Source organism: Bison bison, unplaced genomic scaffold (assembly GCF_000754665.1).
Source record: "Bison bison bison isolate TAMUID 2011002044 unplaced genomic scaffold, Bison_UMD1.0 scf7180017864383, whole genome shotgun sequence".
NCBI classification, from domain to species: domain Eukaryota; kingdom Metazoa; phylum Chordata; class Mammalia; order Artiodactyla; family Bovidae; genus Bison; species Bison bison.
Window position 1 is genome coordinate 3,872,375 of NW_011494955.1, and position 24,966 is coordinate 3,897,340.

The window sequence follows — 24,966 nt, forward strand, 5'->3', positions numbered from 1 at the left end:
GAGCAACTAAGCCTGAGAGCCACAATTACTGAAGTCCATATGCCTAGAGCCTGTGCCTTGCAACAAGAGAAGGCGCTACAATGAGTAGCCTAAGTACTCCAAATACAGAGTAGCCCCCACTTGCTGCAATTAGAGAAAAGCCTGCACACTGCAACAAAGACCCAGTGCAGCAAAAAATTAAATAAATAAAGATTTTTAAAAAGAGAATGCTATCTGATTTTAAAAATAAATAAAATAAATCCTACTTTCTAAACTCTAAGCAGTTCCTTGAAGGCGGGGACCACATCCTATTCCTCTTAGTGCTTTCGGGACACATAAAAGATGTTCCATAAATGTTTATCTCCACTTGTGGTATCAACTTTTGTTATCTGACTGTCTTGATTAGACAACCTAGTTCAATCAGGCCTTTAGCCCATCACTACCAAACAGCACAAAGTGACCAATGATCTTCATGTTGCCAAATCTGATTGTCAATTCTTAGCCTATCTGTGCGTTTGACTCGATAATTTGCCTTTTGAAAACACTTTCTTCACTGGACATCTGGTACTCCATTCTCTTTTTTTCACTGCATCTCACCAGCTGCTCCTTAAGTCTCTTTTGCTGGTTCTTCCTTCTCTCTCCAACCTTAAAATGGCAAGGTGCCCCTGAGCTCAGTACTCAGACCTCTTTTCTAGCTACACTCAATCCCCAGGTGATCTCATCCATTTTTTATCTTTACAAACCACTGATACTTTGATACACACAGATCTCATCTCCAGGCTGGATCTCTTCCAATTCCAGATTTGTACATCCAAGCTCCTATTTGACATCGATACTTGGAAGTCTTAATAAAGAATTACATTTAACATGTCCAAAGCTAAGCTTCTAACAAATATTTTCCCTTCTCTAAACTTGTTTTTACTGCCACCTTCCTGATCTCAATGGCATTTTTCCTGGTGTTTGGGCCAGATGCATTGTTGCAATTCTTCCTTTCTACCTTCAGTATAAATCCTGACTACTTCTCATCGCCTGTAGAGCTCCTGTGTGCTGTGCTATGCTCAGTCACTTCAGTTGTGTCTGACTCTGCAATCCATGAACTGTGGCCCGCCAGGCTCTTCTGTCCTTGGGATTCTCCAGGCAAAAATACTGCAGTGAGTTGCCATGCCCTCCTCCAGGGGATCTTCCTGACTCAGGGACTGAACCCACATCTTTTATGTCTCCTGCATTGCAGGTGGATTCTTTACCCACTGAGTCATGTGGGAAGCCCATATAGCTATGACTCCAGTCCAATCCATTATCATCTTTTGCCTAAATCACTGCAACTGTCTTATAATTGGTCTTCACGCTTTTGCTACTGTTCCTCTTGTCTTTTCCTCCTCTTTTTAAAATTTCAGTCAGATCACATTAATCCTTTGCACAAACCCTTCAAAGGCCCCCATTTAATCAGAATTAAGGTCCATGTCCTCACAACAACTGGACATGACATTTCCCTTCCTGTTCCTCAAATACATTTAGGATATTCTTGCCTCGAGGCATGTTCATGTGCTCTTATCTTCTGCCTGAATTGTTTTTCTCCCAAGCTCCTGTCCTCAGACCTCTGCTCAAATGCCTCCTTGACCACTATACTCATCCCTCTTACCTGCTTCATTTTGTTTTATACCTGCTACATCTTTATGGTCTGTCTCTCCCACCAGAATATAAACTCCATGGGGGCAGAGATGTAGTCTGTATTAGTGCCTAAAGCAGTGCTTGGCATACAGTGGGCACTCTGAATACTTGCTAAAATGAATGAGTGAAAGGAAAAAAGGAATGAAGAAAAGAGAAAGGGGAAAAATAACAAGCGAGAGAGAGAGTAGGAAAGAAAAGAAAACCAGCAGTTGAGTGAAGTGATGGTAAGTTTTCTTACAGTGCACCAGAAGGGCTCCATTCTCGAATTACAGGAAAATTGTCAAAGACCCAGTCAGCACTGCCCCCTTAGAGAAGACAAAGTGACAGAGGCATGCTTTGCACTCACTTAAATAGGTTAGGTGCTGAAAACTGCCAGGAGGATATTTTTGTAATGCCAGACAAATGAAGAATTCTTGCCCAAATATGTGAGGCTTTTCCCCTCATATGAAGAAATCAAGTAAGATTTCAAAAGAAATACACTACCCAGCCAAACTGGAAGTTAGCCAGCGGGAAAGTACAAAATGGGTAGAGCCGAGAGCTGGTTCTGAGGTTTTTGCCTTTGGTGGATCCTGCTGCTAAGAAATTTGCTAACTAGACTGGGTCAAGAAGTTTGCTTTAAACAAAGAACCCAGGGGAATGACAACAGCTGCACAGCTGCTACCATTTAAATGCAGAGAGACTTTCTGGTTGTTTGATTTGGAAAAAAAGAAACAGCCTAGGAAGCCCTGTCTCCTGATTTGAGCAGAAGCAGTAAGCCATTTTATAACCACAAGCAAAGTACTTGGCCTTCTGTCTTTCACTCAACTCAGGAAAGAAAAAGTGGCTCAAAGGAGAACCTCAGGGAAAAAAATAAGATTCTCTGCACCTGAGCCAAGTTCTCCTGAGCAAATGGTTCAGCAATGAGACCAGCTGGCACAAAGGCCCGGCTCAGCTGACGCAGAGCCCACAGTCCCGCGGAGGCTGCAGGGGGCTGGGCCACATGAGCTGCGACCACGAAGTTCCACGTGTCGCAGGGCTTCCAAATACTTACACTTCTTTTCTTTTCCATGTTTGCTTCTTCCGCTGCTTTCTGGTACCTTAGAGAAGAGGGGGGGAAAAAGAATATCCTCAAATTAAACTTAAATTTTTACACTTTCAAACTTCAAGAAAACCACTTCTGCACACCTATCTCTGCCAAGGATTATCATCAGTCACCTCTATCAAAAGCAGAGAATCGGGGCAGCCCTCACTTCCTGCACTGTTGCAGTCAACTGCTCTAAGAGAAAGAGCCAAGACAACGAGGTCAAACGCTGGGAAAATGGAGACAGCAGAAAGCCTGGGTTTTTAAGTCTCAGTTTCATTACTTAATGTAATCTGGGGCAAGTCAACCTCTCTAAGCCTCAGTTTCCTTACCTAGAAAACGATCTACTATAAGGCTGGGAAGAATAAATGATGTATAAAAAGCCATGTATATAAATGCTTTGGAATTAGTCAAAGGGTACAGTATTACATTAACCCTAGGTTGCACTTTCCCCATTCATTAATGCCTCTAAAATCTTACAATTCTTGTCGGCCAAATGATCAAGAAGTAGTCATACGGCCTGTACATGTGTAAATTTAGCCTAAGCTATTGGTACTGTCGCTTTTGCTCAGTTAAATATATTTGAAGGTATTATACATCCTTTAAATGCCACTGAAATGTCTTTAATGAGACTACACTTCGATTTGCCATTGAAAGAAAAATTGTTTTCTTTTTTTTAAATATATGTGTAAGAGTGATTTGTGAGAAAAGTTTCTATGCTAAGCAAGCATTAGTTCTTTTAATTAACAGTATTTTTCCTTTAGTGATGCATAAAATAATGGCCCAGCCTACAGTCGATGGCATCTTAGAGTTGATAAACAGGCTTCTATAATTTTATTCCTTTAATTTTTACTTTCAATCATTTTATCATTTTTACTATTTGCTCAGGAGATTCCTGAGGAACAACTGAAGTCCCAGGTGATCCGGTTTCCTCCATTTGAAAGCAAAAAAGGCTTGGGACGTCCAGGCCACAACAAACCTCCAGACCACTCAGAACTGTCTTAATGGGGCTTCCTCAGAGCCTCTGAGTCAAACACTGAAGGCAGCACTATCACTAGAAGAATCCCACCAGGTGAGGCCTGCGTGCCTAGAACTTACTGATTTGATTCCTTGGGCCTGCAGGCCTTGAACTCACCAACCTAACCCCAATCCTAGAAAAGGGCTTGGTCAATGGGTCACTTGTTCCTGCCTTAAGGCAGACTTTCAGAATTTACAAGGCATTTGGGCAGGGAAAAGGAGATGAGACAAGAAGATAAAGAACAATATGGGAAAGGGCCCATTCCCTAACCAATACTAACTTTCAGCTCATAAATACCTTCATAAGCTCAGAACTTCCTCAGTGTGTGTGTTAAATAGAACAACCTCATCCAAAATGGAAGCCAGAGGAAACTTCTAGATTTAACATCACTGCTTTCCTACTACGTAACCTGGGTTATATAACTTGTTTGGGCCTCATCCACAAAATTAAGTGATTGTGAGAGGATTTCTAAGGTCTCCTCCAGTTCTTACTACCCTTAAAGTTTAACAATCAGGTAGCAGTGTCTCATTCACTAGACTGAGTAATACTCTGAAACTGAGCAGAGTTTTCTTAAAGGGTAGGGTGAAAGAACTTCCAAAAACAATTGGGATTTCACTGACCACAGCTTATGGAAAAAAATGGGATTAGAACTGCTGTAAGTCAAATTACAAGCTACAGAGATATTTGAAACATATTACAGACAAAAGGCTAATTTCTCTAAAATACAAAGAACTCTTACAAATCAGTAAGAAACCAACAAAAGCAACTTAATAGAAAAATGGGCATAAACATAAACACAGGGTTCACAGAAAATATCAAGTGACTCAAACAAAAAATAAGAATGTTTAGCCTCAAAATAAAAATTCAAACAACACTAAGAACATTTCTTATCTAAGTAGGAAAAAACTTTTTTTAAGGAAAAAAAACCCCAATATACAGAGGGTAAATAAATAAAACCTCTAGGGAAAGCATTTTGTCAATTTTACAAAAATTACAAAACATAAATGTTACAATTTGCCAATTCTGTTTCCAGAATTTATCTTATAGGTACACTCACATAAGCAAAAATAACTTTTACATTAGATTATTTGTCACTGCACTAAATGTAATAGCAAATGACTGAGAACAACCTGAATGTCCATTAGCAGCGGACTGGTAAATAAATTATAATGTATTCATGCAATGGAATACTACACAGCTATATAAAGAACAAAAGCATGGTTGCACAGTGTGAATGGACTTTAATGCCACTGAAATGTATACTTAAAATTGTTTAAATGGTAAACTACACTTTATGTATATACTACCAAAAATTTTTTAAAAATCGAATCTGGTAACAGCATAAAGACAGTGATATAAGATCAATGGAATGGAATAGAGAGCCCAGAAACGAAACCTCACATATATGGTCAAAGGGTTTTGACAAGGGTGCCAAGACCATCTAACAGGGAAAAGACAGTTTTTTCAATAAGGTAAACCATGAAATGCCAGAAAATATTTGAAAATCATATATCTGATAAGAGATTAACATCTAAAATATATAAAAATTTAAAATAATACTGCATTTGAAACATATTTAACAAATAATATTGTACATACTATACTGCATCTACTTTTCTCCATTTTAGAACAGCTTGAGTTTTCATTCAAGAAACAGTGAAAGTGTTAGCCACTCAGTCTTTTTGACCCCATGACTGTAGTCCACCAGGGTCCTCTGTTCATGGGCTTTCCCCAGGCAAGAATACTGGAGTGGGTTGCCATTCCCTTCTCCAGGGCATTTTCCTGACCCAGGGATTGAACCTGGATCTCCTGCATTGCAGGCAGATTCTTTACCATCTGAGCCACCGGGGACCCTTGTGGCCCAATGGTTAGGACTTGGTGCTTTCACTGCCATGGCCTTGGTTCAATCCCTGACTGGGAAACTAAGATTCCACAAGCCTCCGCAAGCCAAGTGGCACTAGTGAAAAAATTAAAAAAAAAAAAAGTATGTTCTAAGCACTAGAGAAAAAGTAGTGAAAGAAATAACCAAAAAAGGCATAGTTCCTGCTCTCAGACAGCTTATAGTTTAAATATTAAACACATACTATAGGGATAAATCTTTCAAAGAAGGACAGAGTACTATTAAACAACCTAACAAAGGAACTGAATTCAGAAGGCGGGTGTGGGGTAGGGTGGGGCAGTGTGTGTGTGTGTGTGTGTGTGTGTGTGTGTGTGAAGAAAAGCCTTGCTGAGGAAATGACCTTTAGGCTGAAATCTGCAGTTTGATCAGGAGTCAGCCAGGCAAAACAAAGCAAGAAAAGCATTCCAGGCAAAGAAAAAGAGCACACACAAAGTCCCTAAGGCAAAACAGTGTCTCCCCTGTATAAGATACACAAAGAACTCCAATGTTGCTGAAGCACATTGAGAAAGGCAGAGGTCAGGAGATGAGGCCAGGCATCAAGGGCTTTGCAGGCTATTCTAAGAATTTTGAATGTAATCTTAGGTACAATGAATGAATGGTCAATGGTACAATGAATGGTCATTAATCCAAGCTATGTTTTTATTTTATTTTTTGGGTATGCCGAGTAGCACGTGGACTCTTAGTTCCCCAACTAGGGATTGAATCTATGCCCCCTGCTGGAGAGTGCAAGAACAACCTCTGAACAACTGAGAAAGTCCCCAAGCTATGTTTTTAAAAGAGCACTGGATGCTGTGTGGAGAATGGACTGGAGTCGGGGTGCAGGATAGAGGTGGCAATGGTGACAGACGATGCAGGAAGGTCCAGGGAGGTAGCACTGGAGATAAAGTGAATAGACTTGAGGTATATTTCAGAAGTCGAATCAACAGGATTGGTAATGAGAAACAAGTCAAGAATGATCCCCAGGTTTTCAACAGCTGAGTCAATGGATGGAGGAGCACAGTTGGGGATGGGGAGGATGAAGAGTTCCATGTTAGCCATGCTAACCAAAACATCCCTTTGGTGGTAACAGTGATTTGATACATGTTCTAGAGCTGGAAAGAGAGATCTGAATGAACAACATAAATTTAGGACTTGTCTGTCCACAGATGGTATGAAAGCTGTGTAACTCTATGATATCATCTATGAAGAATGTGCAATGTAAGAAAAGGCTCAGAACTCAGTCCTGGAGACGTTAACAATTAGCAGTCAGAACATGAAGAAGAGGTTCTCATTCTCTGTTAGAGAACAGAGAAGGAACAGAGGTAGGAGAAAAAACAGACTTCCAGAGAAACTAAGGGAAGAAAAAATGTGGGAAAAAGTGGCAAAAGGCCATCTAAGATGAAGGCTAACAAACATCTCTTCAGTATGTTTTAGATAACTTTTCTAAGCAACACAGAAGTCTTTGGTAACCCTGGCATTCCTCTTCCATTATAATTTATTAACCCATAGTCCTTTTAATGGACATCTGGATTGTTTACAGTTATCTATCATTACAAATAGTGCTTTGGTGAATGGCCCTGTTCATTTTTTTTCCCCACTTGTACTAATGTATCTGAAAGTGAAAAGTGAAATGTATCTGAGAGTCCCTAAAAATAGAAATGCAGAAACACAGCAGATTAGAGCTAGAAAGGAACTAAAAGTTGGCCTTGAACTTGTGTTTCCACACTCCTTGGGTAATGATCTACAGTATATTACAGCAATATAATACAATATATGAAAGACAGAGCCCAATCAGCAGACAGGTTGATTCTTGGTCAATTGTTCCCCAAGGCAAGGAGAACAATTTACACCGTGGTTAGTTGGGTAAATAAGCTCAGCGGTTCCCTTCCTTTTACTGTCTTAATAGAAACACAGATTTAAAGAAAGATCAAAATAGTCTTCATCTTTAGTCCTATTCTTTTAGCACTGAGGCATCTGTAAGATACAGGTGTACACGCCAATGGCAGTCTTGAATTGTGTTTTGAAACTCCCACTCAAATATCACCACCCTTTATTTGTAATGAAGTACTTGCTAAACAGTGGAAACTCAGGGAGAAAGGTTCCACACCACTGCTTTCTTCCAAGTAAGGTCCTCGGTACTTTTACATTTTGACACTTTGAATACTAAGAGATATTGAGGTACAATACTTCTGAATTCAATGTTAGATTAGGACTCAGGCTTTAGATTTTCTTCAAATATGCTCAGAGTAACTAGCATTATTCTGACACAAAATGTGAAGGTCTCTGATGGGGAGGGAAAAGGCATTTTAAAAGATTCCAATCTGAGGGAAAAAATATTTGTCATGAGATTTCTATAATTAAAAGCTTATCCCTCTTCCCTTCCTAGATTTTCTTGTCCTCCAGTCTCCTCTTCACATACAGAATTTAATCTTGCAACTGCTTATTAATGCTCAGCTGTGAGGCAGGCAGCTGATGGAGGATGCTAAAATTATCTGGGGAGTAATAACTGTCTCAAACTTTTCTAAGGCCAGAGAACGGAGTTCCTGAGCCATGACTCTTGCTTGTATGCCCTCAAATAGAGGGAAGGTCTCACTGAGCCAAAAAAAAAAAAAAGGAAAATGGAAATTCCCAAGTTTTAGGCAATGCATTTTCTTCTGGAACAATTTCACCACTAAAATAGTACAGAGAAGCAATGAAGTAGAGATCTGAGGGTCAAAGTTTTTCTTAATGATGGAAGGACAGTCACAGAAAACTAAATATAAACCTGCTCTTTCTTGGGTCTATGGAATGGGTAAAGTTATAACAAGAGTGGGAGGAGCAGGGACAGGAGGGGAGGCATGGTGGTGGGGGGATTAAGTGTCCTGGATTAAGCTCTGCCACTATCTTGGGGTGTGATCTTTCATCACAAATGCTGCACTTCAAGTTTCTTATTTGTCAGAGGAATGGGACAAAGGTTAGCTAGATCAGTAGTTGTTTTTGCTGGAGAATCCTCTTTTCAAATGATAACTTCAGTTCAGTTCAGTTGCTCAGTCCTGTCCGATTCTTTGCAACCCCATTAATTGCAGCATGCCAGGCCTCCCTGTCCATCACCAACTCCCGGAGTTCACTCAGACTCACGTCCATCAAGTCGGTGATGCCATCCAGCCATCTCATCCTCTGTCGTCCCCTTCTCCTCCTGCCTCCAATCCCTCCCAGCATCAGAGTCTTTTCCAATGAGTCAACTCTTCGCATGAAGTGGCCAAAGTACTGGAGTTTCAGCTTTAGCATCATTCCTTCCAAAGAACACCCAGGACTGATCTCCTTCAGAATGGACTGGTTGGATCTCCTTGCAGTCCAAGGGACTCTCAAGAGTATTCTCCAACACCACAGTTCAAAAGCAGCAATTCTTTGGCACTCAGATTTCTTCACAGTCCAACTCTCACATCCATACATAACCACTGGAAAAACTATAGCCTTAACTAGATGGACCTTTGTAGGCAAAGTAATGTCTCTGCTTTTCAATATGCTATCTAGGTTGGTCATAACTTTCCTTTAGAACCTCACATATTAAAGGGATCAAAGCGGGACCTCTGGGGTGAAAGGTCACATGCGTGGCCCTTTAGATCTTCCTGTCTTCCCAGAAATGACCTCTGAAGTTCCTCTAAAGAACTCGATTAGGATAGTTTGAAAACCACTGGGCTAGATTCCCTTCATATGAGTCATGGGCTCCCCTGATCCCTAGGGGTGTCTCCAATGCAGGAAACATGGGTTCAATCCCTGGTCCAAGATGATCTCACAAGCCTCAGAAAGACTAAGTTGGTGTGCTACAACGATTGAGCCTGTTCTCTAGAGCCTTCTAGCCACAACCACCGAAGCCCAAGCACCTAGAGCCTGTGCTCTGCAATAAGAGAAGCCCGTGCACCGCAGCTAGAGAGAAAGCCCATGCAGCAACGAAGACCCAGCATAGCCAAAAAAAGGAAAATAAATAAATTAATTAAAAAATATGTTAAAGAGAATCAAGAAACCAAATTCTACTAAAAGAGTCAACTTTTAATCAAGCAAAGGATTCTTCCATGCTGAAGTCATTGGTGAGTGAAACCAAAGCTGGCTGTTCAAATTGACTCATCAAGAGCATCCTCCTTATTCAGATTTAACGCTTTAGATAGTACAGAGGCTTAATAAAAGAAATCAGTCTGGAGTTATAAAGCACTCATGAGACATATGCTATGATGCTACAAAAATGACTCTTACGTACATATTCATGTGAAACGTTATTAACACTTAGAAAGTAAAGCCCAGCTAATCTTATAAAGAGCAGCCAGATGACGCTTTCTCCAAATAACATTTTTATATTAACCTCTGATCACAAACATCTCAAGGTTTCCTAGGGTCTCTTAACTAGACATGTATGCTGCTGCTGCTGCTGCTAAGTCGCTTCAGTCGTGTCCGACTCTGTGCGACCCCACAGACAGAAGCCCACCAGGCTCCCCCATCCCTGCGATTCTCCAGGCAAGAACACTGGAGTGGGTTGCCATTTCCTTCTCCAATGGCTTGCATAGGATTTACTAATTCTAAACTCCATTTACGAATTCTAATTAAAGAACTAGAATTCTCTAAGAGAGACTGTTTCAAAATAAGAGAAAATGAGGTCAGTAGTGTTTGAAGTAGAAATTAATGTACGCTTTGTGGAAAACAGCCCTGCAATCTGCTTTGGGAACCTACTATGAGTGAATCCTCAAAGCCTTAAGCAGTATCAGCAATATGGCTCTATCAAGTATGAGACCTGGAGAAGAAATCCAGGCTGATTCTCCAGTTTTCACTGTCTTAAACGCACATCACGCCCCATGCTCTTTCCCTTTTCTGTGCCTTACTTCCTATGACTGTTCTTCCTCTGCCATGTCACCACCATCCTCCCAGCCTACCAAATAAAATTCTATCCATCCTTCAAAACCAGTTCAATAGCAGGATCTATGCATCAGAAGAAAAGTACTAGACAGACACAAAATATTAACTTGGGGTCAGGTTAACTCTCTACACCTCAGTGTTCTCAACCATAAAACAGGGATCAGGTCCTTCCTCATATAGTTTTTATTAGGGTTAGAAATAATATCAATTTCCATCAAGAATCTACCACAGACCTGGCACACTGATTCTGATTAATGGGTTCAGGATTTACAATTCTGCATAACTGCCATTTGCCCTTATAACGTTTGTGGTGAAAAGACAGTCACCCTACTATGCTGTGAGAAGGTGGCCTCTAAGGTTCCTTTGCATTTTCTCTCTGCAAGATTAAGAAGCCCCTAAAATGAGCAACTTTTTTCAACTTCCTCTCATCAGTGCTACTACAGGACCCAAATCCTCTATCTTGGGAATTGTCTGAAATGGATGACGACAACAGAATAAAACCCTGGGATGGGAACTGAGGAAGGGTGAAAGTTTAACTAAAGTGACTGACCGAGTTAGGCAGGGAAGGAAGTGAAGCCAGGAAAGGGACCAACAATCATGGCCTGGGTATTCCAGTTTGGCCAAAGAGCCAGGTCAGTGGGAATAAGAAAGCAGAATAGGCAGGACAGGAGGCTCTAATTAGAAAGTAGGTTTTCCAAACACATATTTCAGAGACAGATTCTGGGTGATGAGAAGGTTGGGACTAGCTACGGGGGCATGGGAGACAATGAATGAGCAGATTGAAGACATATGGAAGAGTAAGAAATGATGAGTCCACAGGAATTTCCTGGCGGTCCAGTGGTTAGGACTCAGTGCATTCACTGCTATGGCATGCGTTCAATCCCTGGTCAGGGAACTAAGATCCCTCAAGCCACATGGTGTATTATTAATAAATAAGTAAATAAATAAGAAATGAAGAAATGATGAGTCCATACTATCAGACAGGTCATTTATGTGGGTCGGTGATTCTACACTGGGGGCATTAATGGCCCCAGTGGACATTTGGAAATGTGTGGGGATCTTATTGGGATTTTCCCCTCCCCACTTTTTTTGTCTGTCACCATATCATGGGGAACTACTACCATTTGGAGGAAGGCAAGATGATGAGCATCCTGTACAAGGAACATCTGCCTCATCCAAAATGTTGAGAAATACTGAAGAGAAAATGAAGTGGGAAGCTAGGGTCCCCCTTGAAGGCAAGGAGCTTGGCACACCACTGCCATGATGGGGAGGATAAGGATACTATGGTTAAATGTAAGCTCAAAGCACAGGTTTTGAACTTCAGAACAAGGCAGGGAAAAAAAAAAAAACAATGGATGGGAAACAGTAGCTGAGAAATAGCACCCCTGACTCCTGGTCCCAGAAAATTTCAGTGTAGCATGCACAAAAAAAAACCAGGCATGACTCAGATAGAATGCATGTCAAGGGAAAACCAAGTTCAGTGAAAGAGAAGTGGGGCTGGGGAGGGTGAAAAGGGCAAGAATGTGGAGAAGTTTCTCTGCAGAGCAGAGAGTTTCCAAGTCCCATTAATCATATCTCAACACTGTCTCAAAACCTCCCCTTCCTTTCCACTCCTCCTGCCCCCCACCCTCAATAACTTTCACGTGGGTTCTCAAGAGTCTCAGAACTTGTCTCCATGCTATCAGTCTGTCACCTTTCCAACATACCTTTTACATTGTTGCCAGAGCATCTTTCTAAATACAAGCCTAATCATTGTTTCTGCTGCTTATCTAACTAAATCCCAAACTCAGCATGGTACTCAAGGCCTTCGATCATCTGGCCCTAACTGAACTGTGCCAATCCCTTCTCCCTTCTGTATTTCTTCATGCTCGACTGCTTGCTTTCCTATTTCCTTTTCCTATTTCCTTGTTCAATCTTTACTTGAACAAATAACCCTTATTTGTTCTGCTTTATGTTCAAGTTCACAAGTCCATCTCTTCCATGACCAGTGCTTCTTAAACTTCCCTGAAGTTAAAAATCACTAGACTACGTTTGTTAAAAACACAAATTCTTGGGGCCCATCACAGATACATCGAATCCGAATTTTTAAGGGAGGAGTTGAGAAGCCATATCGGATGGCTTAAAATATGTCCCCCCAAATCTCTGACATTTCTCCCACCAAAAGGTAGAGTCAAATTCCCCTCCCTCTAAATATGAGCCAGCCTTAATGACTCAGTCCTAATGAAGAGAATGTGGTAAGAGTGATACTGTATAAATTCTGAGGGTGGGTCATAAAAGACCACATAACCATTACCCTGACTCCCTTCCTTCTTTGTTCCCTCCTTCCTTCCCTCTCTGGATGCTTGCCCTTGAAACCCAGACAAGCAAGCCAAGCAGCCACATGGAAAAGCCATGTGCAGCTATTCTGATCATGGCCCCAGCTGAGAGCCCAGATGACTGCCAGCATCCACCACCTGACTTACGAGTAAGCCTTTAGATGACTATGGCCCCAGTTCTGAGACACCGAGGATGGGGAAAGCAACAAAGGCAAGCACTGCCCTAATTGGAGACTCACAGCAAAATAAATGCTATTATTATTTTAAGACACTAAATTTTGGAGACTTTTTTTCTATGCAGCAATAGATAATTGGAACACCGTATTATTAACAAGTATCTCACATGAGTCTTAAAATGAAGGAAGTTTGAGGACTTCTGCTGTTGCTGCTGCTAAGTTGCTTCAGTTGTGTCCGACTCTGTGCGACCCCATAGACGGCAGCCCACCAGGCTCCCCCATCCCTGGGATTCTCCAGGCAAGAACACTGGAGTGGGTTGCCATTTCCTTCTCCAGTGCATGAAAGTGAAAAGTGAAAGTGAAGTTGCTCAGTCGTGTCCGACTCTCAGCGACCCCATGGACTGCCACCTACTAGGCTCCTCTGTCCATGGGATTTTCTAGGCAAGAGTACTGGAGTGGGGTGCCATTGCCTTCTCCTAAGGACTTCTACTAATATAAATTATACTAAACTATACTGTTACATTCCTTGAGGCCAGAAGTTAAGTCTTAATAGTTTTTCAGATCTGGATCCTTTTTCTGCAATATCTTTATTGGTTTTCTTTTCTTTTTGATAAGAATATAAGTTTGACATAAATTTACAGCAATATAAAATGCATAACTTAGAAGGGGAAAGGGCTGTGCACTCTCCTCCCATCTCTGCCCCACCTTAAGCGATATCCTCGGTGAACAGGTCAGAAGGGCAGTGTTTTCCACAGAGCAGGTGGTTGATGGATTTGTCATTGAAGAAAGAGTGACAGTGGCAGATTACAGAAACTTCCTACTGGTATTTAGCTGTACTCTAGATATAGCTCCCTGAAGAAGGAAATGGCAACCCACTCCAGTACTTTTGCCTGGAGAATCCCATGGATGGAGAAGCCTGGTAGGCTGCAGTCCATGGGGTCGCACAGAGTCGGACACGACTGAAGCGACTTAGCAGCAGCAGCAGCAGATATAGCTCCCACAATCACTTTCTTTAAATCTTTCCCATCTTCCTTCTTTTAAATGTATCTCCTATAAAGTAATAAATTCTACTTAGTGAGGTAAATGTACCGTCTTCCCTAAGCTCTATGGCATCTCTAGTTGAGTGAAGTTAACGTGCTTACCATCTCACTAACTTATACCATTCCCTCAACATTTGCTGAGTGCTTAGTATGTTCTAATTGTCATGCTACACACTAGGAATATAAAATACGCAGGAAAGGGGCCCTCATATCAAAAAAACCCATAGTCCAGAGCAGGGGTCAACAAACGTTTCCTTAAAGTGCCAGATTAGACTTTGAGGGCCATATGGTCTCTGCTTTAACTCTGCTGTTGTGGCACAAAACCTGCCACAGACAATACACAAAAAGACATGGCTGTATTACAATAAACCTTTATTTACTAAAATAGGGAGCCTATAAGTAGTAAACCTTTATTTACTAAAATAGACTGCAGTCTGCCTACAGAGTTTACACTGGTCAACAGAACCTTATGCAATGGTGAAATGTTTCTGCAATATCCAGTGTGGTAGCCACCAGCTACACATAGCCATTGGACGATTGAAATGTGGCTAGTGCAGCTGATGAACTGAATTTTAACTATAATTTAATTTTACTTAATTGAAATTAATTCAAATGAATATAATTTAATTAGATTTATTTTAATTAATTTAAATCTAAATAGCCTTATATGTAGTGGCTACCTTATTAGACAACGTAGGCATAGAGTGCACCTAACACTCCCTTCAACTAAAAACCTGCCTCAAAACTTATCTCATGAAAACCCCCAAACCAAAAAAAAAAAAACCCCTCACCTCAACCAGAAAGCCTTCCTGACGGCTTCTATCCATGGTGATCACATACTGTCTCTTATCCTATATCTAGTCCTTACTCCCATTCATTTTGGACTTGCTAACATTGTGATTAATAACTATGTGTTTCATAATTCTCTCCTGTGTTTAAATCTCTTTCTTTCCCAAACTGAACGAAAATTCGAGTACAGAGAATGTATCTCCTGATTATTATCATCTTCCTTTGTCACAGAGTCTTGTGTGGTACTCAAAATCCAGAAGGTGCTCTAGAAAGTCATTAGACACATGCCCTTCCTTTAGTGATCTCCCTGACAGGTGGTGATGTTTGCTCAAGACAGATGGTCCTTTTGGGCCAGGATCAGCACTTACTTGGAGAATATTTCTACAATGGCCGATGAGTTGTTCTTGTTGACAAGGGAAAGTTCTTTGGCTGTAACCCTCAACGATAGAGAAGCCCATTGCCGTCTGTTAAATGGAGTTGGTTCCATCTTGTCTACAGATAATGAAGTACCTATGTGATAAAGAAAGTCAGAATATTAGACACAGAAGAGAGTTCTCCAGCACCCAATGACTGGCAACAGTGTGGTGTAAGTGAGAGCAGAGAGCCCTGGAGCAGCAGATTGTATTCCTCTACCGGTTCTCTCAAAAACTGTAACCTAGATCAGATGATTGAATTGGGGTTGTAGTTTCCTGTAAAATGAGAAGGTTAGATCAGGTGATCTCTAAGGTCCCTTTCAGTTTGCATCATTTTATGATTGACCCCACTGTGCAGACATCGATTGGCTTTTCCCTGAACTTAAGTCTGTTCCAAAGTCACATTTGGAGTGAAATGTTCCACTCTTCTGAGTTACACCCCAGGGGAAGTACAACTGGCATCTCTGCAGAGTCAGGTCCAAATTAGGTTCTACCTACATCCAGGTTTCTTTTGGCTGCCTTCTTTCCCCAAGCTCTGTAGCACTGACCACTTGGTACTAGGGAAAAAGCTACAGATACAGCACTGAATAGTATAAAGAATGCAGGCTTAAAGGCAAGATAGACTTCAAATGAAATAATAATTCTGTAACCTTAAACAAATTATATAATATTTTCAGTTTTAGTTACCTCACTGAAAAATGAGAATACTTACCCCTTTGTAGGGTTTTTGATGTGAATATATTTTAAATACTAGGCATATTATAGTATCAAGAACATTTAAGTATAATATATTAGTAGTGGCCTCAAGTAAAAAAATACCATGAAGTCATACTCTTGACATCACCTAGACTGGATTGTTTGGTTTTGCTCTAGTAATTATCAAAGGAGTCCCAACCTTTGTCCAAAAGAGATGAGATTAGAAATGAGTCAATAGTTTCCTTATTTGAAGAGTAAACAATACAGATGAAAGTACTCCTTGCAGCTCTTTTGACAACCACGGAAGGTAACTGATCTGGTAGAATGCATGGTTCATCGGGTACTACTTCCAACAGCCTTGACAACTGCAGAGCACAGTGTGCATAACCAAGCAACGTGGGCCTCCATTTCACACTAAAAGTTCTGTGATGCAAAGTAAGTGATAGCAGCCCCAAAGGACCACACTACTTTTCCACAGGTAGTCCCTGTTCTCCCCACTAAAGCCTTGTCTGAAAACAATGCTAGTTTTGTTGTTTTTGTTTATTTGTTTGTTTCAATTCCCATGCTGGAGGGCAACATAGAACCCTCCTATGGTAAGGAGCTCTGGTATCAGAGACACATGCGTTTAAATGGGAGTGTTGGCCCCATCACTTAAAGCTGTGTGTCCTTCCCTAAAAGTTAGACTTCTTATCCATAACAATAGTATTTATCCCATAGTTCCTTTTTAGAAAAGTATTTATCTTTATCTATTTAGTTGGCTGCACCAGGTCTTGGCAGTGGCACACAGGATCTTTTAGCTGTGGCATGCAAACTCTTAGCTGCGGCACGTGGGTCTAGTTCCCTGACCAGGAATTGAACCTGGGACCCCGGCCTTGCGAGCATAGAGTCTCAGCCAATGGACCACCAGGGAAGTCTCACTTCATAGTATCTTTTTTTTCCCCCATAGTATCTTCATGAGGAATAAATAAGATAAAGAGAAAAAGACCCTGACATAGAATAAGTAAGCAATAAATTTAGTTTTTTTTGTATTACCTCTTCTCCCTGGATAAAATAATCTTAATTCTATACATGTTCTCTGAAATAATCCTACATGTATCAAATAATCTTGATATATGATATTCACTTAACTGGTTTTCAGTCTGTAACTGACATACCTACCAGACATTGTCAGTCCTTTCTCTAACAAGAAAAAGACACAGCTGTGTATTCAGCTAAACATAATTATGTAAAACCACAATAATGACCCTTTAAAACACATCCAGGAAACACTGGCAAACGCTTTAAGACATTATTTGGTATAATTATGCTTCCCGAGTGTAACTACACATATAAATGATATCAATTCTAAAGGGATCAATTCTGAATTAAAAAAATACAAAAGATTATGTTCTCATATTTGTTCATGATAAAAGGAAAAGCATTAATTATTTGAGGGACTTAGTGTGAAAAAGTAAAAGGATTTTAATTCCCAAGTCTAATTCTGTGGTTTTGATTGGTCTCAGCCAGAAAGCCAAGTCAGAACAACTACCTTGGTATAATGCTAGGATAAGCACACTTTACACTCAGGGAATGAGGTGGCTCACACCCTGACCACATCTTCATAGAAGTATGCTATTACTTCCTAGCAATGTGATTAGCACCCTGTGAACATACAAAGGTGATAACCAGTACATAATTTTTGATAAACTCTGGTACCAGGTTGTGTGCATGCTAAGTCGCTTCAGTCGTGTTTGACTCTCTGCAGTCCCATGGACTGTAGCCCACTGGGCTCTTCTGTCCATGGGATTCTCCAGGAAGGGATACTGGAGTGGGTTGCCATGCCCTTCTCCAGGGGATCTTCCTGACCCAGGGCTCAAACCCGAGTCTCTTATGTCTCCTGCATTGGCAGGCGGGTTCTTTATCACTAGTGCCACCTGGGAAAGCCCTCTGGTGCCAGGTTGCTGAGTAACTACTCCCTACAAGGTCCTGCCCAAATAATGTATGCAATCTAACAAGATTGCTAATGCACACAAATAATTGTAGCACAAGACAGAACGTGGTTAGAGGCAATGCATGGTCTAGGAGTACAGGACCTGATTTTCTGGCATGGTGGGAGAGAAGGGAAGACTTGATAGTTACAGAACTGGCAGAATTTTATCAAGTGAGGGCAGAAGGAGGACAGTGCCTTTCAGATAGGAGGGATACTGTTACACCACTAGGGAAGTGAAACAGCAAAAGATACTTTAGTGGAGTTAGACTCTAGTTGCAAAAGAAGTTGAAGATAAAGTAGGGAAAGACAGAATGAGGATGGCCTGGGAAGAGCCTTGAAAACCATGCTAATGAGAATTCCCTGATGGTCCAGTGGTTAGGACTTGATGCTTTCACTGCTGTGGGCCTGGGTTTAATCCCTGGTTGAGGAACTAAGATCCCGAAAGCCAAGGGGCGAGGTCAAAACAATAACAAGAACAACAAAAAAGAAAACCATAGGGCTTCCCTGGTGGCTCAGATGGTAAAAAAGAAAACCATGCTAAGGAATTTGGGTCATAATCCTGGTGGAAAGAACTAGCCTGTGGGTGAGCAGAGGTGAGGTCTAGTTGTAATGTGTCACTCCCTAGCACATGAGTGACCTTTATGGCAAATGGAAAAAATAATTTCCCTGAGCTTCAATATCCACACATGTAAAAAAAAAAAAAGAGTTCTATAAGTGGATTACCCAGTCTCAATGGCTGGATACTAGGAGTTTCCGAAAAAGCAAGTAACATAATAAGAGCCATGTTTTAAAAGCTGATTCTGCAGCAGTGTGTAAATTGGTAAGAGAGGAAAAGACTGGAATCTTAATCACTGGTCAAGAAGATCCTAAAATTGTCGAAGTGAAAGGTAATCAAGGTTTAAATTAGCATAGATGGGAATGGAAAAGTGGGAAGAAAGAATTCAGAGTTCTTAGAATAAAACGGGCTTAGGGTGAGAAGGAATCAAAGGTGGCATCATCAAAGTTGAACAATTAGAAGGTTGCTGATGCCATTAACATAGAGTAAATAGAGGAAGAAGAGGGGGAGTAAGGAGTTTCGCTTTACACATGTTGAGATCTACACATCAGCAGAAAAATCCTAGTGATACACAAGAGGAAGCTAAAAGGTTAAAAATCAGTCTCTTAGAAAGGAAATGAACATTTTAATTTTTTCTTTTCTTTTTTCTCTGGCCACGCCAGGCAGCATGCAGGATCATAGTTGCTTGACTAGGGGCTGAACCCTGGCTCCTAAAGTGGAAGCAGGGAGTCTTAACCACTGGACCACCAAGGAAGTCCCAAAATAAGCATTTTAAAACATCTATTTATGCACAGCACACATCTCAACCCTCACAACCAATTTAAAAGATTGGTTTTATTATCTTACATTTATGATGAAGAAACTGAAGTTCAGAGGTATTAAATAATGTTACAATGATCACTTAGCTATAAAGTAGCAGAGCTGGGATTCAAATTCATATTCTATTTGACTCCAAAGTTAATTTTCTTTCCACCACATGTACTAGTAATGATTAAGACCATCACTTTTAGCCTAAGTCGAAAATGGGCAACAAAATCTCGGAACCCACCTAGCTGAAAACCCACACAAATTATCTTTCAGTAAGAGTGTCTTACTGAAAGACATGAGAATCAGACATGAGAATCATTCTTCCAGAGAAACTTAAAGTTACCTTGGGCCTGCCTGAAATACTCTCCCATTGTGAATATCTCGGCTTTCTGGACTTGCATTAAATCTGTGATACCTCCCCCAACTCACTCTGTCTCAGATGAGAGTCCCATTCTCGAACTTTAGGACAATGTCCTTAATCCTAGAAATTCTGTTAAGGGTGAAAAGAGCACGAACAACACCTAAAACAAAAACAAAACAACCCCATGGACCCACTGAATTCTCCAGGCCAGAATACTGGAGTGGGTAGCCTTTCCCTTCTCCAGGGGATCTTCCCAGGCCAGGGACTGAACCCAGGTCTCCCACATTGCAGGCGGATTCTTTACCAGCTGAGCCACAAGGGAAGCCCAAACAAAACAAAAACCCTTTTCCAAACGGACAAGGCATTCATTTGGGGCTACAATATTTTTGATTATTTTTTCCAGTGGCCCAGTGAACTTTAAAATCTAATCCATTGCATTGTCATATACAAATAACAACAGCAGCTATACTTATCCAGCACTTACTAACTCTAATTATTACAACTCTGGAGACAGACAATTTCCATTAAACAAACAAAACAAAACAAAACCCAATTGCGGTTTATTAAGGTTGGCGAAATTGCCTAAGGTCAGACATTTAACACAGGGCCGAGGCAGAATTCAGCATTCAGACTCCAAAACCCAAGTTTCACCTGTGAAGGAAAAACTGCTGGACTGGTGGAAATTTGGGCAGGAATTAAAGGAAACGGATATAACAAAAATAACTCTTAAGATTTCTAGCCTGAGACTGGGGCAGTGGCACAGCGAAAAATAATGGGGTACGTAGAAAGGGGAACTATTTTCTAAGAGGAAGATGCCTACAGTTTTAGATACATATGGCAGATTTTTATATCAAGAGAGAAGCTCAGAAATCAAGTAATCAAATCCCCCTTTTTACAGTAAGGTAATTAAGCCAAATAAATACCCAATAACTTTCCCGAACTCACCATCTAGTCAATATGAAGGCCAGAGCTATTCTCAGTTCAAAGTTCTTTTATCACACCTCGTAACTTGAAGTGGAACAGCTAAACCCCTATAGGTGAGCTGTAGCCTGGATATAAAGATCTCTAACAAAGGTCCTTGAAAATCAAGGGTTGGGTAATGACTCACAGGGAAATTTGGCCCCAGGTATCTGCTTCCTCAAGAGATTGCTTAGGGTGAGGTCTACAGCTGCTTGGGAAACCAACTCTAATAAATTCACTTTCCCTAACCAAGCGAATTGTCTCCCAGAAACAAAACTGACAAAAGCAAAAGAGTTGCCCCTAATAAAATCTTGTTCTTAAAAACCCAATCTTGGGACTTCCCTGGTGGTCCAGTGGTTAAGACGCCACCTTCCACTGAAGTGGGTGAGGGTTCCATCCAGGTTGGGAAACTAAGATCCCGCATGTTACACAGCGCAGCCAAAAAAAAAGTAAATAAATAAAATCACTTCATAAAACAACAACAACAAAAAAAGCAGGACAGCTCAAAAAAAAAAAAAAAAAATCAATTTCTTGCTACTTTTTCTTGCTCCTGAGATGGCTGTTTGCGCAAGGGGCATAGTTGGTTGAATAGAAAATACAGAACAAAGTACAAACTCAATTGTTTTAAGAAAAATGTTCTTTAGAAATAGATTATAGACTTAAAGAAAAAAAAATCTAAAAAACTTCAATGTGCACATATAGCTGATTTACTTCTATGTATAGCAGAAATGAATACAACTTTGGAAAGCAATTATACTCCAATAAAAAAAGAGTGAAAAATTAAAAAAATTTTAAGGTGCAAAGGGAAATTTTAAACAAAAGCAACATGAAATGTGTTTCCACACCACATTTCTTTATAATATAAACTGCATTTGTTTCTAAGGGTGTATTTTTATACAAAAAATAATGACTAAATTCACACCCCTGAAAAAAAAAATTGGAAGTTAATAGCTATTTTAACCTTTTATTTTGAAATAATTTTAGATTTACAGAGTTGCAAAGAAAAGTTTCCATACACTTTTCATTATCTTACATTAGGTTTATCTTACATTACAACAGTACAATTATCAAAATTAAGAAATTAACATTGGTAGAATACCACCAAATTAACCATAAACTTTATTCAAATTTTACCAGTTTTTCATTAATGTATTTTTTCTATTCTAGGACCCTACACTGCAGTTACTTGCCATGCCTCTTTAAGTCGCCCTAAATCTCTGATAGTTCCTCTGTTTTTCCTTGCCTTTCATCGCCTTAACACTTTGAAGAATACTGGCAGATATTATGTAGACTGTCCCTAATTTGAGTTTCCTGGTTTCTCCAATAAGAAGAACCAGGGTTCTCTGGAGAAGTGGTTGATTCCAGAACTGCAGCAGGACAAATCCAAGATAAACCTAGACAGGGAACTATACTCAATATCTAATAATAATCTCTAAGGGAAAAGAATCTGAAAAAGAATACATATATCTAACCGAATAACTTTGCTGTACACCTGAAACATAACAGTGTAAAGCAACTATACTTCTATTTAAAGAGAGAGAGAGACAGAGACAGAGAGATAAAAACAAGATAAGCCTGGAACATCTCTCAATGTTCAAAAAAAGTTTGCTTTAAAAAAAAAAATGTTTTCTCGGATTAGATTGAGGTCATAGAATTTGGGGAAGAATACTACAAAGCTGATAAGCCTCCTCAGTGCATGGTATTAGAGGGTACACTATGTTGATGTCTGTCTTATTACTGATGATGTTTACCTTGATCACTTGGTTAAGGTGGTATCTGCTAGGTTTCTCCAATGTAAAGTGGCGATATTCTTCTGTTTATAATTCATAAATATTTGGGGAGACATACCTTAATCCTATTTTTCCTTACTTTTACTCACTAATTTTAGCATTTACAGGGGATCTTGGCTCCAGGAATGATTATGGTGGTGTTCTAATGCTGATTTTTTGTTGCCCTCTTTCCTTCTATATTTATTAATTGGAGGAATTCTTCTATAAGGAAGAATTGTCCTATCTCCCTCATTTATTTAGTCAGTCATTTATTTATACTAGTATTAGACTCATGGATATTTATTTTATTCTCTGGGTTATGATATTCCTGGATTATTTTATTTGTTGCATAGATTGTTCTACTTTAGTCATTTGGAACTCTTTCAGCTTGGTTCTGGTGTCCTTTCAAGATGCCACCAATTTTTTTTTAAGCACTTTTAAGCTCTATAAGATGTTCCAGGTTCATCGAGTGTTTGCCCTGCCCCAGCTCTGGAATCAGCCACTTCTCCAAGGAACCCTGGTTCCTGTTATTGGAGAAACCAATATCTGGGCAGTAGGTGTACTCAGTGCTACTCAGACATCACTGCTTCTGGGATCTCAGGGGACAGAACCAGGAAATCCATGTGTGAATATTAACTCATGTATATATACACACATCTATATTTCTATATTTATTTCTCTATATACCTATGTATATGTGTGTATATATATATTAGTCAGTTAAGTCGCACAGTCGTGTCCAACTCTTTGTGACCCCATGGACTGCAGCACATCAGGCTTCCCTGTCTATCACCAACTCCTGGAGCTTGCTCAAACTCATGTCCTTTAAGTTGGTGATGTCATCCAACCATCTCATCCTCTGTCATCCCCTTCTCCTCCTGCCTTCAATCTTGCCCAGCATCAGGGTCTTTTCCAATGAGTCAGGTCTTCACATCAGGTGGCCAAAGTATTAGAGTTTCAGCATCAGTCCTTCCAATATTCAGGATTGATTTCCTTCAGGATTGACTGGTTTGATCTCCTTGAAGTCCAAAGGACTCTCAAGAGTCTTCTCCAACACCACAGTTCAAAAGCATCATTTCTTTAGCACTCAGCTTTCTTTATGGTCCAACTCTTACATTGATACATGACTACTAGAAAAACCAGGGCTTTGACTAGACAGACCTTTGTTGGCAGAGTAATGTCTCCGCTTTTTAATACACTGCCTAGGTTTATCATAGCTTTCCTTCCAAGGAGCAAGCATCTTTTAATTTCACGGCTGCAGTAACCATCTGCAATGATTTTGGAGCCCAAAAGAATAAAGTCTCTCACTATTTCCATTGTTTTCCCACCTATTTGCCATGAAGTGATGGGACCAGATGCCATGATCTTCGTTTTCTGAATGTTGAGTTTTAAAGCAGCTTTTTCACTCTCCTCTTTCACTTTCATCAAGAGGTTCTTTAGTTCCTCTTTGCTTTCTGCCATAAGGATGGTGTCATCTGCATATCTAAGATTATTGATATTTCTCCCGGCAGTCTTGATTCCAGCTTGTACTTCATCCAGCCTTTGATGAAGCCTTCATTCATCATTTAGCATAATATACTCTGCATAGAAGTTAAATAAGCAGGGTGACAATATACAGCCTTGACATATTCCTTTCCCAATTTGGAACCAGTCTGTTGTTCCATGTCCGGTCCTAACTCTTGCTTCTTGACCTGCATACTTGCATACCTTCACCTGCTTCTTGACCTTGATTTCTCAGGAGGCAGGTAAGGTGATCTGGTATTCCCATCTCTTTAAGAATTTTCCACAGTTTGGTGTGATCCACACAGCCAAAAGCTTTGGCATAGTCAATAAAGCAGAAGTAGATGGTTTTCTGGAATTCTCTTGCTTTTTCTATGATCCAACAGATGTTGGCAATTTGATCTCTGGTTCTTCTGCCTTTTCGAAATCCACCTTGAACATCTGGAAGTTCTCGGTTCATATACTGTTGAAGCCTAGCTTGGAGAATTTTGAGCATCACTTCGGTAGTGTGTGAGATGAGTGCAATTGTGTGGTAGTCCAAACATTCCTTAGCATATATACTTATATATGTTTATAAATATATACCCATATATTTAAACTACAAATTCATAGTGGTTCTGAATTCAAATTCTGAATCCAATCTAGCATCACAAAATTTATTCTAGTATTCCCTTTTATTACTTGTACCTTCTTTCTCTGATGGTGAGAAGCCTAATTTCATAGAATTTGGAAAAAGATATAGAATCTTCAAAATTATGCCACTGCCAGTTTCTACTCCCTGATAAACCATATATTTTTTTTCTATCCACTTGGCATGTTATCCCTTCCTTCCTCCCTCAATCTGTTCATCTTTCAAGACTCAAGTGAATAGTCTGCCTCCTCAGAGAAGCCTTTCCTGAACTGCCCTAGCCTTATTCCTCATCAGTATAGGACACTTCCTCTGCCTTTTAATAATTTTATAAATCATACTTGGTAGAAAGATTGTTGAAGTGAGAGGACAGATTTTACTTTGCCTATTGCCCTCCTAGTATCTAGTGTTGCTTTTTAAATAGAAGGAACTCTATAAATATATCTTGAATTGCATGAAGGCTTAAATTTTACCCAAACACTACCTGTACAACAACAAA

General features: G+C 40.1%; 1 protein-coding gene across 2 annotated transcripts in view; it reads right to left on the reverse strand.

The window, feature by feature from the left end:
* LIMA1 (LIM domain and actin binding 1) overlaps positions 1-24,966 on the reverse strand; it is a 92,186-nt gene that overhangs the window by 44,298 nt on the left and 22,922 nt on the right. For both annotated transcript variants that reach the window (XM_010857806.1, XM_010857805.1), the window contains exons 2-3: positions 15,177-15,318; positions 2,678-2,723 (exon numbers count right to left, since the gene is read on the reverse strand). In XM_010857806.1, the coding sequence (XP_010856108.1) occupies positions 2,678-2,723; positions 15,177-15,295 (165 nt within the window). In that variant the 5' untranslated portion in view covers positions 15,296-15,318. The remainder of the gene's footprint in view (positions 1-2,677; positions 2,724-15,176; positions 15,319-24,966) is intronic.